The 15,106-nt window shown below is 50.6% G+C and overlaps 1 protein-coding gene across 5 annotated transcripts in view; it reads left to right on the top strand.

The window, feature by feature from the left end:
• The window catches only part of LOC146859598 (uncharacterized), a 257,232-nt gene that overhangs the window by 142,844 nt on the left and 99,282 nt on the right, over positions 1-15,106 (top strand). For all 5 annotated transcript variants that reach the window (XM_085646544.1, XM_085646543.1, XM_085646545.1 and 2 more), the window contains exon 2: positions 13,570-13,683. In XM_085646544.1, coding sequence (XP_085502670.1) covers positions 13,570-13,683 — 114 coding nt within the window. The remainder of the gene's footprint in view (positions 1-13,569; positions 13,684-15,106) is intronic.

The following is a 15,106-nucleotide window of genomic DNA, read 5'->3' as shown; positions in this document are numbered from 1 at the left end:
CGGGGGCGATGAATGGTTCCTGCGGCACCCCCTGGCTAGTTCGTGGTGCCTCGATGGCGGGGCTTCGCTGGGGTCGAGGCTGGGTTGAGCGGGGTCGCGCCGGCTGGGGCACGGTGTGACGTGGATGCCAACAAGATGGCGGAGCCACGAGGAGTATGCGACCACGTGCAGCTCCGGGTGAAGGGTCTTGGTGCAGTTCAGACGGGTGGCCCGTGAAGGCCGGGGCGGGGAACGGGCACAATCCAGGGGGTTAAGGACCACGCCACGAGGCCGGGTCCAACACCCCCAAATTAAGCGAAGAAAATGTGGTTCATATTTCACAATCCCCGAGGTTTCTCCAGTGTTTGTAAAGGTCACCCCATGACTATGGGGTGTCTGCACATGAATACTGTACCCCACAATAAACGAGGATTAAGGGAAAGAACAGAGCGAGCTTTATCAGAGCAAAGCATGTCAGCGATGGAGCTTCAGAGGTCGGGAATTTCCTTGGAAGTCAGGCTGCGTCAGCAGAGCTTTAAGCATCCTCACATGTCAGGCTGCCTCAGCAGAGTGCTAAGCTTCCTTAGATGTCAGGCTGCGTCAGCAGAGCTCTTAGCATCCTTAGATGTCAGGCTGCCTCAGCAGAGTGCTAAGCTTCCTTCGATGTCAGGCTGCCTCAGAAGACTTTTTAGCTCCTTATATGTCAGGCTGACTCAGCAGGGCTCTAAGCTCCCTTAGATGTCAGGCTGCATCAGAAGAGCTCTTAGAGTCCTTAGATGTCAGGCTGCCTCAGCAGAGCTCTTAGCATCCTTAGCAGAGCTCTTAGCGTCCTTAGATGTCAGGCTGCCTTAGCAGAGCTCTTAGCTCCTTAGATGTCAGGCTGCCTCAGCAGAGCTCTTAGCGTCCTTAGATGTCAGGCTGCCTCAGCAGAGCTCTTAGCATCCTTAGCAGAGCTCTTAGCGTCCTTAGATGTCAGGCTGCCTCAGCAGAGCTCTTAGCGTCCTTAGATGTCAGGCTGCCTCAGCAGAGCTCTTAGCGTCCTTAGATGTCAGGCTGCCTCAGCAGAGCTCGCGTCCTTAGATGTCAGGCTGCCTCAGCAGAGCTCTTAGCGTCCATAGATGTCAGGCTGCCTCAGCAGAGCTCTTAGCGTCCTCAGCAGAGCTCTTAGCGTCCTTAGATGTCAGGCTGCCTCAGCAGAGCTCTTAGCGTCCTTAGATGTCAGGCTGCCTCAGCAGAGCTCTTAGTGTTAAATGGTAGCAGCAGTCGTAGTCGATAACCTTTCAAGTATTGCCCGGCGGTAATCGCCTCTTATACCATTCGATGCTAAACCAACAAAGAGGCAGGCGCTGGAGACTGGAAGGCAGCAAACAAGGTTTTATTCTCTCCGGAGGAGAACACGTCAGGTCAGACAGCAAGGTATCGTCACGAGGTGCTCTAACCACATCTCTGAGGCCTGGCCTCTTATACACAGGTTTATGACTTTATTGCAGGTTTATCACACATGGCACATTCTTGAGATTGTCTTGATACATGAAAGAACATCCTCAGAATCCCCTCTTCGAGCTCGTTCCCACACATATCTTCAGTGGAGGTCCCCACCCCACCCACAGTGGGAGATGGCTATCACACAGCTGGACATTCCGTCAATTCCCGGGGGTGTGTGCGACCGGTCGGGTCTCAGGGGGTGGGGGGGGCCTTGATCTACTGTAATCCCTTTGATGTGGGGTGTTTCCCTTACAGTAGGGGCAATAAACTGCATCCGCAGGGCTAGGTGATGGCCTGGGATTGGTTCGGACAATCGGGCGCGGAGGAAGGGGGTTATCAGAAAGGATGTATGACCATGTATGGGATGAAAAGGAGGTGTTGGTCAGGCACGGGGTGCGATTCCATGGCAGGGCCGCGCAGAAGGAGAGGTTTTACAGCCCATGTACGAGAGAGCGGGGGTGGCCAGCGCGCGGGGGATGTTCGCAGCGCCTGAGGGGCGCGCTGGTGATCGGCGATGAGCGGGGTGAGAGAGTGGGGTGCCTAAAATGGCTGCCGTGCGTTTTCGGTGCGTGGCGCTGGGGAGAGGGAAGATGGCGCAGATAATGTTCAGTTGCAAACTAAATTTCCACAGTCCTCCCTTTTAACATATCTCGCCAGCTTGTCTGGCCGACATTCACCTTCGTTAACCTTTTAGCCATAATATCGTAAATGTTTTCATGCGTTCCTTAAAAGTACAGAGTCTTAGGACAGGCGGGAGCAATCTGACACAATTGTACATAGTTACATGTGGTTGACGTGACAGTTGATGACGTAGCATATACAGAATTTCTTTAGCTGCATCAGATATCAGACACGGAGATAGGTGGAGGGAAACTTGCTTGAACACAAACTTGATACTTGAAAAAGGTTCGGTAAAACAAGGGATAATTACGCTCATTTACTTAAGGCCTAGACTTCGCGTGGATCAAGCTAAACAGCATAGTCATGTGTACGGTTGATGCTATACAATTGTCATTTATAATAAGCTAATGTTTCCTCATTTATTTAGTGTGTAGCTGGAAGCGACCGAAAAAAGATCTTGGAAACTTGGTTGGGAGGTAGTCAAATCAAAAAGTGGTTGGGAGAGGAATACAACTCAACATGGGTTACAGTCAGGGGGTGTTTCTGCTTTCCAGTGTCTTATTGCAGTGAGCCATCACTGGTAAGCTCTCTCTTCTTCTTTCGTTGGCACTGTTGAGCACCGGCGGTGGAGCTAAGGTCCAGCTCAAATCCAGCGTTTTCAGGGTGTGATCATCCTTTGCTCTTGGATCACAGTCCTGTTCTGTCCTTTCCCTTGACTGGTCTTATTGTAGGTACCTTGAGACTGGGTACCCGCTTCTCATTTTTCTTTTGTAAGGTCAATGTCGAAAAATAGGGGTGCTTTTGGGAGGCCGAGGGAAGAGGGGGTGGAGTGGGATCGGATCAAAGGGCGGACCAAGGAGAGCATAATCTTTCAGCATTGGGCCCATCAATCGGGCCCGACGGGTTGGGACTCCAGGCACGAGCTGATCAGCGAGCAGGGGGCTTCGGGATAGCCTTTCGTTCTATTGCTTTCCATGCTGTGAATGGTGCCTCGTCCCGCATCCCTTTGCTTCGTGGCTCCCCCTTGGTCGATGCCATAGATGTTCCATGGTCCGTAGCCAGGCTGTGCGTCACGTCCGACCCCTCTCTTCCGATGGCCGCAGGTTATCTTTGAATGAGTACAAGAAACAAAATCTTAGAGAGTTGGCAGGGAAGACATTTACACACTTCATCCTCTCTCCCAACCACCGAGTAGTTGGGGAAATGCTTTTATCGGTCGCTGTATGATTGATGTCTATTAACTCTTATGTCGGTGTGTGTTACTAATTTATTAATCATTGCTGTGGTGCAGGTTTCTGTGGGTGTTCCTGTCCATCGTCTGGCCTGCTAGGTGTCGATTCCTGTGCCCTATAATCGTGGCAGGAAGCCTGACATCTGTCAACTTTCTGGTCTATCAAAAATTCGAACCGGCTTCTCCGGTAGAGACTCGTTCTTCTTAACACAAGTTCTGTTAATACACATTTTCCTCCGAGGACTGCTAAGTTTATGAAAAAGTGCGAGGTGCTACTGTCATGGATTCATAGATATCTATTTCGGGGAGGGACACAAGCTAAACATTTTTCTTGCTGGAGACAATAGGTAACCCTCATCAGCTTAGGCGAAGTACTTTTAGAAAAGAAAGTCATCAGCTGTTTTGTTCGAAATACTCTGGGACGGCTAGTACAGAGCTGGGGTGATTCTGGGAGGACAGGGTGCTTAGACATTCTAGTTCGGAACAATTGGGCGGGGGCAATTCTGGGCGGTGGAGATGGTGTCGTTAGAGCTCTAAAAACGAAAACCACTGACAAATAGTCCCCGTGATGAGGGCCAGATTGGGAGACATCAGTCGTCTTACCTGTCCTTTCTTTCTCAGCCAATTAAGTTCAACATTTGCAGAAAGGAGAGGTAGTAACGTGGTAAAGTACGGTCGTTTTTGTTTCTGTCAATTTGTTCGAACACCGCCGTGTTTTAGGCCAATTATATATCTACTGGGGTGGTACAGTGTCGTCATTTATTTAAAAAGAGGGCAAGGGAGCCTTCGGCGAGGGAGAGGGAGAGAGAGAGAGAGAGAGTGAGAGTGAGAGAGAGAGAGTACATCGTTTATTAAGAGAGAGAGAGAGAGAGAGAGAGAGAGAGAGAGTACATCATTTATTGAGAGAGAGAGAGAGAGAGAGAGAGAGAGAGAGAGAGAGAGAGTACGTGCGCATCAAGTAGGCTATTTGATAAACGTGCGACATAAAGAGAGAGAGAGAGAGAGAGCGATAAATGTATATGATTATAGGCTACTTGGTGTGCACACAACGCAGAGCAGCACGGGTCAGTTTTACGTAAAGAAACATAGGCTGGAAAAACATAAATTCATCGTTCACGTACACACAAATACCGGATAGGACATGACAGTACATACACCAAGCGCAGAAACTGAAGACGAAGACACAGAGCTAATTAGGGAAAAGGGGTCTTTCTTTTCCTGTCCCCTTTTCTACGCGTGCTGTGTATTTTTCAGTATTTTCCGTAATTCATTTTGGGGGGGTGTCGGACTTTTTACTCCCCTCCCTTTGGTCGATAGACAAGCGTCTCAGTCCATACAACGACGTTCTCTCCAGCGACCCAGGCATATACAATACGTACACATTCATACCGTACAATCAGGGCACATACGCACAGTTATACCATACAGTTTTTCACGTTCCCAGTGGTGGTCTGTGCTTCACGCACCATCCCACAACGTTTGTCTATGTTTTTCCCTACATTGAGCACGGTGCGGTCCATGTTCACTCCATTCTCCAGTCGGAATTCCATTCCGATGTGGCCTATAGAGAAGAGAAGAAGGGGGGGGGGGGGGTGCGCAGCATTCAAAGTACATTAGCGCGCGTAGACACGAAAAAGTTCTACTTACCACGTACCATGCTAGCCGCAGGAGTGGGTAATACCACAGACCTATTATTCTTTTCTTTCGATTATACAAAGATGCTCTATTTCATTCATCTCCTAAATTCGGGTTCCCTGGTCGTACATTTATTTCTCAATCGGTCGTATATTATGGTGCAAGATACCGTATCTTGCATTCGGCATATACCTTAAGCTATAGTCGACCATTTTCTGACAACTCTTGGAAAAAGACAGGTGTGACGGGTACAAATTCCGTTAATCAAAAAATAAATCAGGCAAATAGGGTCTGCATTATCTGCTTTCTATTGCTTGGGAGTAACAATCATTTATTCAAAAACCTTTACCAACCTAGATGATTTGTCATGACGCTGATTCCGTAATTCCTTTAAGAAGCCCTTTATTTAAAACAATGTCAGTATACAAATACGGGCCTACAACCGCTTCAGGCCGGCCACGGTGTGAAAGGCGTCGAGTATCATGAGCAACACTACTTTAGCATAAATTCAGTACCCTCCCCGTCCCTCCGACCATCATGTGTGGAAACATTGCATACATAAATGTCAAGTAACCGGGATGCCATAAGGAGTTGCAGGCCCCTCCTACATTGGCGCTATTTTGGGGCGAGGTCGGGTGGGTCCAGTGCACAGTCTAAGTCTTCCCACTAACTAGCTGCTGGACCAGAATCCCTTTCGGTAGTTCGAGAACTTTCGTTAGCGTCAGCTTGCGTCAGCATGGCGTCACCGCGGTCTTGTAGCAATGCCGTGGTCCGTTCTTGAGGCGGGACAGCAGGCGGGTTCTTCCGCCGACGCCTTGAATCAGTCTTTCTTTTACGGCACCAAACGGAGGCAAGATGGCTGCCGCCCGGGGCAAAGACAAGTTAATGTGGAATAAGCAAGCAAATAGCGGCGGTTGCCCCCACCGGAAGTCCACGGGATTCGAATGTCAATGACTCCCGCAGAATCTGCAAAGTTGAGAGGGTGTTTTTCAAGGGTGGGGCCCACGCCCGAGCAGACAAGCTTCCGAGTCCAGGGCCGTCTTTCGGTGGGCCAGGCCTGGGTCTGAAGAACCGACCGCCAGAGTCCAGAGGCAGCAGCAGCAGCTCTTCGTTACAGCCACCGGGGTGGGTCCCCCGATCACTCGGCTGCGGGGACCCACCTCTCGAGTCAAACGCTAATGGCAATCTTAGTGGACCTGCGCCTGAGTGGTTGCCCGGCAGGCAAGACGTGAATGGCTGTCCTGCTGCAGCTGGCCGGTGAGTGCAGGGGCGCCTACTCATCTGGACGGCGAGTGAAACGGCTGGGTGCAACTCAGCTGGCCGGCGAATGAAGCGACAGGGGTGCCTTCTCTGCTGGCGAGCCTCCACCTGGGGAGGCGGGGGAGGCCCGTCCGCGTCGCTTCCCCCCTGCCAGGGCACCCTTCGCTGCCGGTCGAAGCAGAGAATGGGAAGACCAGTACAACGTGGTGGACTCCACCTTGGCGCTGCCAGGGCCTCGGCGCTGCGTGTAGCCTCCGGCCTGTTCGCACAATCGTCCGTCACTGATGCCGCCTCACAGGCCAATGGATTTTGCAGGTCTTTTGTAGCCCAAAGCCAACTAAAAGGACCGCCCAAAACAGGCCAATGTTGCTATTTCGAAGAAGGAGGGGGGAGGACTGTCATGTAAATAGTTGTTTAAAAACATGTTTTAATGTGTTTACCCTGTTGGCGTGTTGTTATACCTATAAGTTATTAATATGTTATAATTGTACTACTTTGTTGGAGTGTTGCATATATTTGCAATCTGGCAACGAGCACGTGGCTACCTCGACCGTGGGCTTGGCTCCTCCTCCTAGTTTCATATTCCTCGTAAAGGGCTATTTCCTAGCGTTTCTTGTGTTTGTAGGGTCAAAAAGGGTCCCATCAGCGGTCTACTGGTCTCACTAGATTATTTTTGTTTCTTTATAGCGATTTTTATGCCCTAGCTTGCTGTAAGCTACAGCGACTAATCCATATTTAGTAAATATGTCCTTATTAGGGGTGTCTTCCAGTGGAGCTGGATGGTTCGCCTCTAATAAGCGGTCCGGGCAGAACCAACTACCAATCAGTGGGGAGAAGTTAGGCATGACGGGTTACAACGGGGACAAAAGTCAGCACTACCTATCTTTTCGCTGCTTGCAAAGACTAGATAGAATATCTCTATTCCACGTTATTTGTAAGCAGAGAATACCTCCAAAGAACCAATATTGAACAACTAGTGTTCGGACAATCAATCAATCAATGGTGAGAAAGAGATAGGCACGACGGGTTACAATGGGAAAAAAAGTCTGCGTTACCTACCCTTCACTATTTGCAAAGACTAGACAGAATATTTCTATTCTACGTTATTTGCAAACAGAGAATATCTCAAAGAGCACTATCCTTCAAAACAATCAATATTCGGACAATCAATCAGTGGGGAGATAAAGATAGGCACGACGGGTTACAACGGGGGACAAAAGTCTGCGTTACCTACCCTTCACTATTTGCAAAGACTAGACAGAATATTTCTATTCTACGTTATTTGCAAACAGAGAATATCTCAAAGAGCACTATCCTTCAAAACAATCAATATTCGGACAATCAATCAGTGGGGAGATAAAAATAGGCACGACGGGTTACAATGGGGACAAAAGTCTGCGTTACCTACCCTTCACTATCTGCAAAGGAAGAGAGAGTATTTCTACTCCTCCCCGTTTGTAGACAGCGAATATCTCAAAGAGAACAATCAATAAGCAAATACTAGTATTTCAATCAATCAATCAATCGTTTCGCAATTTGTCGTGTTTCACGACCTTACCCGGACCGCCTGGACAGTTTCTCGTCTTCCGCCTCCAGCGCCCGATCGTCCTCTACTCTCCGTTATTGCCGCGGCACTCCTGATGGTTCCCAGTCAGGACCGTAGATCACTCGAGAGAGGTCTGCTCGGAACCAGTGAAGTTCGGATGATCGGCTGCCAGACGAGGGTCTATCGGGCAGGAGCTCTCCCGATCGTTGCAGTCGTTCACTCTGTCGTCGGGACCTCTCCCACTGGATCCACGTGTCGCTGATGGGCCCCACGCTTGGGACGCCAATTTTTAAATGGTAGCGGCAGTCGTAGTCGATAACCTTTCAAGTATTGTCCGGCGGTAATCGCCTCTTATACCATTCGATGCTAAACCAACAAAGAGGCAGGCGCCGGAGACTGGAAGGCAGGAAACAAAGTTTAATTCTCTCCGGAGGAGAACACGTCAGGTCAGACAGCAAGGTATCGTCATGAGGTGCTCTAACCACATCTCTGAGGCCTGGCCTCTTATACACAGGTTTATGACTTTATTGCAGGTTTATCATACATGGCACATTCTTGAGATCGCTTTGATACATGAAAGAACATCCTCAGAATCCCCACTTCAAGCTCGTTCCCACACATATCTACAGTGGAAGTCCCCACCCCACCCACAGTGGGAGATGGCTATCACACAGCTGGACATTCCGCCAATTCCCGGGGGTGTGTGCGACCGGCCGGGTCTCAGGGGGTGGGGGGGGCCTTGATCTACTGTAATCCCTTTGATGTGGGGTGTTTCCCTTACAGTAGGGGCAATAAACTGCATCCGCAGGGCTAGGTGATGGCCTGGGATTGGTTCGGACAATCGGGCGCGGAGGAAGGGGGTTATCAGAAAGGATGTATGACCATGTATGGGATGAAAAGGAGGTGTTGGTCAGGCACGGGGTGCGATTCCATGGCAGGGCCGCGCAGAAGGAGAGGTTTTACAGCCCATGTACGAGAGAGCGGGGGTGGCCAGCGCGCGGGGGATGTTCGCAGCGCCTGAGGGGCGCGCTGGTGATCGGCGATGAGCGGGGTGAGAGAGTGGGGTGCCTAAAATGGCTGCCATGCGTTTTCGGTGCGTGGCGCTGGGGAGAGGCAAGATGGCGCAGATAATGTTCAGTTGCAAACTAAATTTCCACATTAGCGTCCTTAGATGTCAGGCTGCCTCAGCAGAGCTCGCGTCCTTAGATGTCAGGCTGCCTCAGCAGAGCTCTTAGCGTCCTTAGATGTCAGGCTGCCTCAGCAGAGCTCTTAGCATCCTCAGCAGAGCATTTAGCGTCCTTAGATGTCAGGCTGCCTCAGCAGAGCTCTTAGCGTCCTTAGATGGCAGGCTGCCCCAGCAGAGCTCTTAGCGTCCTTAGATGTCAGGCTGCCCCAGCAGAGCTCTAAGCGTCCTTTCATGTCAGAGTGCGTCAGCAGAGCTCTTAGCATCCTTAGATGTCAGGCTGCCCCAGCAGAGCTCTAAGCGTCCTTTCATGTCAGAGTGCGTCAGCAGAGCTCTTAGCGTCCTTAGATGTCAGGCTGCCCCAGCAGAGCTCTTAGCGTCCTTAGAAGTCAGGCTGCCTCAGCAGAGCTCTTAGCATCCTTAGATGTCAGGCTGCCTCAGCAGAGCTCTTAGCATCCTTAGATGTCAGGCTGCCCCAGCAGAGCTCTAAGCGTCCTTTCATGTCAGAGTGCGTCAGCAGAGCTCTTAGCGTCCTTAGATGTCAGGCTGCCCCAGCAGAGCTCTTAGCGTCCTTAGAAGTCAGGCTGCCTCAGCAGAGCTCTTAGCATCCTTAGATGTCAGGCTGCCCCAGCAGAGCTCTAAGCGTCCTTTCATGTCAGAGTGCGTCAGCAGAGCTCTTAGCGTCCTTAGATGTCAGGCTGCCCCAGCAGAGCTCTTAGCGTCCTTAGAAGTCAGGCTGCCTCAGCAGAGCTCTTAGCATCCTTAGATGTCAGGCTGCCTCAGCAGAGCTCTTAGCATCCTTAGATGTCAGGCTGCCTCAGCAGAGCTCTTAGCATCCTTAGATGTCAGGCTGCCCCAGCAGAGCTCTAAGCGTCCTTTCATGTCAGAGTGTGTCAGCAGAGCTCTTAGCGTCCTTAGATGTTAGGCTGCCTCAGCAGAGCTCTTAGCGTCCTTAGATGTCAGGCAGCCCCAGCAGAGCTCTTAGCGTCCTTAGATGTCAGGCAGCCCCAGCAGAGCTCTTAGCGTCCTTAGATGTCAGGCTGCCCCAGCAGAGCTCTTAGCGTCCTTAGAAGTCATGCTGCCTCAGCAGAGCTCTTAGCATCCTTAGATGTCAGGCTGCCCCAGCAGAGCTCTAAGCGTCTTTAGATGTCAGGCTGCCTCAGCAGAGCTCTTAGCGTCCTTAGATGTCAGGCTGCCTCAGCAGAGCTCTTAGCATCCTCAGCAGAGCATTTAGCGTCCTTAGATGTCAGGCTGCCTCAGCAGAGCTCTTAGCATCCTTAGATGTCAGGCTGCCCCAGCAGAGCTCTTAGCGTCCTTAGAAGTCAGGCTGCCTCAGCAGAGCTCTTAGCGTCCTTAGATGTCAGGCTGCCTCAGTAGAGTTCACAGAGATTTGTCCACTTCGCGTTGGAATGCGGAGTTCCTGCAAAACTCCTCCAACCTCTGCAAGGTGGAGTTTTTTCTTGCACGTAGCTCACCAACGTTAAGTTTTTTGGGCTCTAGAACGCCAGATGGTGAGATTTCTCAACGCGGCCGGTCTCGGCAGGTTGCAATCATTTATTTTGAGATAGCTGCCGCTCATGTAGAAAATGTACCCAAGCACTGGAAAGAAGCGGTATCTTCTGGTTTACCACGCGGTACCCTTCACACTCATTTTCCAGCAGGGCTCATGCTGCCAGCGCTAAAGATCGGCGCGAGCTGCTGAATTCCACCTCCTCGCTGAACTCCGTAGACTCTCGCAATTTTTATGAAACTCTGCAGAATTCCACGGAGTGAAACTCCCTGTGTTCCGCCCTCCCCTGCAAAACACACAGTTCTGTAGTATGCATGGTGCACATTCTTTGCAGCAGGCACATTAACCCTCTGCGCTATTTTATGGTGAGTCAAAACTGCCACGAGACAAAAGCGGAAACATTAATCACCAAAGTTTTCTTAGACTTATGAACTCTCTCCTTCCGGGCAGTGCTTTGAAAAAATAATGCCAGCCTCTGGTGCCACTGTGGATGCAGCAGTCTTTGGACTGGCACACGCTCACAGCTGACAGCTGCCACCACACAGCCACCCACATTGCCTCGGGGGTCATTAGTAAGCAAAGAGGGCAGACAACCAGGATCACTTTCTACAGTCTACATTCAGCAGCCAGTGGGAGGGAGTTGGAGGGTGAAGGGTGGAGTACAGGGTCAACACACCGAGGGCATTGGGTGTTAAGGGGCACGTGACGTCACTTCCTCCTCGAACAATAACGTGAAATATTGCTGGGGCCAGGCCACACGGACCTATACAGGTTGGCGCCCAGTGCTTAATTTGAGCCGGTGCTCACAGGTGGGGTCCACCAGCACTTATTTCCAGACATTGGCACTTATTTTTCTTCATCAGACTTTGAGCCAGAGCAAGAGAGTGAAAAACTCAAAAGGAGGGAAAAAGGAAGAAAAAACGGGAAACAGTGACAAAGAAAGGAGGGATGCGAAAGAGCCTGCAAGAGTGGGATAAAGAGGCAGGGAGTCTAGAGTGGGGGATGAAAGAGGCAAGAGGCGGAACCAAGACTGCACCTCAGGCATTCTGAGGCGCAATCCGAGGGTGTCTAAGTGAAATGGAGCCGCCGCTTGCTGTTTCACAAACTAAGCAGTGCTGTCGCCTGCGCGTGCGAGCCGGCAGTCTGCGCGTGCGCGCTCCTTCCTTCTGTCACTTGCTTCGTCCAAGCTCAGCTCACGGGTCGAGCTCTTGCTCTGTTCTTTCACCCCCTCTTCCCTTCTCTCACTAAATGTTGGTTCTCTCCCTTGCTTTGCGTCTCAGCCCCTCTGTGCTCCTCTCTTCATCACTCTCTGCTTCCTCTCTCCCTCACTTCTCTCTTCTTGTCTTACTCCACTGCACCCTTCCTCTTACATTCTCTCGTCTCTCTCTCTCTCTTGTTCTGCCTCTCTCCTACTCATTCTCTTCTTCCTCTCACCCCTCTCTGCCTCTCTCTTCTTCATTCTCTGTCTCTTCTACTGACCCCCTCGCTTCTCTCTTACTCTTCCTCTCTGCCTCTTCCTCTCACACCCTCACTTCTCTGTTTCTATCTTCCGCCTCTGTGTTTCGTCCTCTCACCCTCACGTGTCTGTCTCTCTGTTTCTCTGCCTCTATCTACCTGCTTTCTGTCTTGTCTTCTCACCCCTCACTTCTTTCTCTGCCTCTCTCCTCATCCCTCTCTCTCTTTCTTTCACCTTCTCTTGGTTCTCTTGCTCTGCCTATCCCACATCCTCATTCTCTCTCTATCTCTTCCCCTCCTCTTTTCCGTCTCTCACTCTGCCTTGCTCCAGCTCTCTCTCTCACCTTCTCTTGTTTCTCTTTCTCTGTCTCTATCTTCCTCCTCTCTGTCTCTATCTTCCTCCTCTCTGTCTCTTCCTCTCACCTTCTCTTGTGTCTCTTTCTCTCCCTCTATCACCCGTCTCTCTGTCTCTTCCTCTCACCTTCTCTTATTTCTCTTTCTCCATCTTCCTCCTCTCTTTCTCTTCCTCTCACCGTCTCTTGTTTCTCTTTCTCTGTCTCTATCTCCCCCTATCTGTCTCTTCTCCTAACCTTCTTTTGTTTCTTTTGCTTGTCCTCGCTCATTCTCTCCATCCTCTTACTCCTTCTCTTGTTTCTCTTTCTCTCCCTATATCTCCTTTCTCTCTGTCCCTTCTACTTGCCTTCTTTTGTTTCTCTTTCTTTGTCTCTATCTTCCTCCTCTCTGTCTCTTCCTCTCACCTTCTCTTGTTTCTCTTTCTCACCCTCTATCACCCACCTCTCTGTCTCTTCCTCTCACCTTCTCTTATTTCTCTTTCTCTGCCTCCATCTTCCTCCTCTCTTTCTCTTCCTCTCACCGTCTCTTGTTTCTCTTTCTCTGTCTCTATCTCCCCCTATCTGTCTCTTCTCCTCACCTTCTTTTGTTTCTCTTGCTTGTCCTCGCTCATTCTCTCCATCCTCTTACTCCTTCTCTTGTTTGTCTTTCTCTCCCTATATCTCCTTTCTCTCTGTCCCTTCTACTTGCCTTCTTTTGTTTCTCTTTCTCTGTCTCTATCTCCTTCCTCTATGTCTCTGCTCCTCACCTTCTTTTGTTTCTCTTCCTCCTCCTCCTCTGTCTCTTCCTCCCACCTTCTCTTGTTTCTCTTTCTCTTCCTCTGTCTCCTTCCTCTTTGTCTCTGCTCCTCACCTTCTTTTGTTTCTTTTCCTCCTCCTCTCTGTCTCTTCCTCTCACCCTCTCTTGTTTCTCTTTCTCTCACGCAATCTCCCTCCTAGCTGTCTCTTCTCCTCACCCTCTCTTGTTTCTCTTGCTCTATCTCTATCTTCCTCCTCTCTGTCTCTTCCTCTCACCTTCTCTTGTTTCTCTTTCTCTCCCTCTATCTCCTTCCTCTTTGTCTCTGCTCCTCACCTTCTTTTGTTTCTCTTCCACCTTCTTTTGTTTCTCTTCCTCCTCCTTTTCTCTGTCTCTTCCTCTCACCTTCCCTTGTTTCTCTGCCTCTCTCCCCTCCCCCAACTCCCTCACTCTGCCTTGCCCCTCCTCTATCTTCTCTTTCCTCTCTCACTCTGCCTTGCTCCTGCCCTCTCTTTCTCTATGTCTCTCCACTGAGGTGGGACCTGTGCATTGAAGCTCTTGTGTGTCTTCTCTTTCAGGGGTCATCGACCGGTGCACGGCCGTGAAGTATCACTACACCTCCTCGTCACTGCCACGTAACCTTCCCATCAACATCACCAAGACCATCCGCCAGGACGAGTGGCACGCCTTGCGTGAGTATGATGGGCACCCCCCACTGAACTACCATGCCAAGAGCACACGTGCCATCGAGGGCACTGCCCCCCTCCTCCACTGCTTCCCTGGCACAGCATGAGTACATACACCAGCATATGTGCCCCCTTGAGCTGTCATGCCACAAGAACATGTGCCATCAAGGGCACCACCCCCCGCTTTCCTGCCACAGCATGAGTACATACATCAGCACCAGTGTCTGTGCCCCACTGAGCTCCCACGTCAAGAGTACACGTGCCATCAAGGGCACTGCCCCCCGCGTTCCTGGCAGAGCAGGAGTACATGCACCAGCACTAGTGTCTATGCCTCCATGAACTGCCATGTTAGGAGTACACGTGCCATCAAGGGCACCCCCCACCACTCCCGCTTCCCTAGCACAGCACGAGCACATACACCAGCGTCTGTGCCCCACTGACCTCCCATATCAAGCGTGCATGTGCCATCAAGGGCATTGCCATCCACTTCCCTGACACAGCACGAGCACACACATCTGCACCAGTGTCTGTGCCCCACTGTACTACCATGTCAAGAGTATACGTGCCATCAAGGGCACCGCCCTCCACTACCCTGGCACAGCATGAGTGCATACACTTTCATCTGTGCCCCACTGACCTCCCATGTCAAGAGTACACATACCATCAAGGGCACCCCCCACCACTCCCACATCCCTGGCACAGCATGAGGACTTACACCAGAATCAGTGCCCCACTGACCTCCCATGTCAAGATTGCACGTGCCATCAAGGGCGACATTCCCGCGCCAATGAAACCTCATGAGTATACTTGCCTTAAACTAGGGTACTTGAAGGATCCCCCATAGATTTCTATACACTGTGTTGGATAAGAATGTCGCCTGCATGGTGTACAGTCAAGTCCTGCTGCCCTGAGTGCCCAACTTCTTGCGCTGGTTTTTAATTTTTGTCCCCAGCCTCATGCTAATCTGATGTGTGTGCGAGGACCTAGGCCTGTTAGGCCCTGCCCTGTCCTGTGACCTGATGGGCGGCACAAAGCGTGCCTCATTGAACTGACAGTCAGATACTGTCCCTGTAATGTATTTGGCACATAGAACGGGGTGTAGTTCCAGTAGTATGTTATTTTGAGTAGAGTAGAGTATTGATGCAAGTTTGGCGGGAAAAGCACCAGGCCCTGATGGAGTCCCTGTTGATTTATTTAAAAATAACAAGGAACTCTGGGCACCAATCCTTACACGTATGTTTAATGCCACTCTGAAAAAAGGCCTCCTCCCATCGTGGTGTGAATCCCTGATAGTCCCAATTTTTAAAAAGGGCGACCGTGAAAACTGCAAGTGTTACCGCCCAATATCACTCCTGGATTCTACTATTAAAATTCTAGGAAGGGTAATCTTAGACAGGTTACATATATGGGCTAATGAAGCAAATATTTT

This window comes from Triturus cristatus, chromosome 3_1 (assembly GCF_964204655.1).
Source record: "Triturus cristatus chromosome 3_1, aTriCri1.1, whole genome shotgun sequence".
NCBI classification, from domain to species: Eukaryota; Metazoa; Chordata; class Amphibia; order Caudata; family Salamandridae; genus Triturus; species Triturus cristatus.
This window is presented reverse-complemented; position numbering and strand designations above follow the sequence as displayed.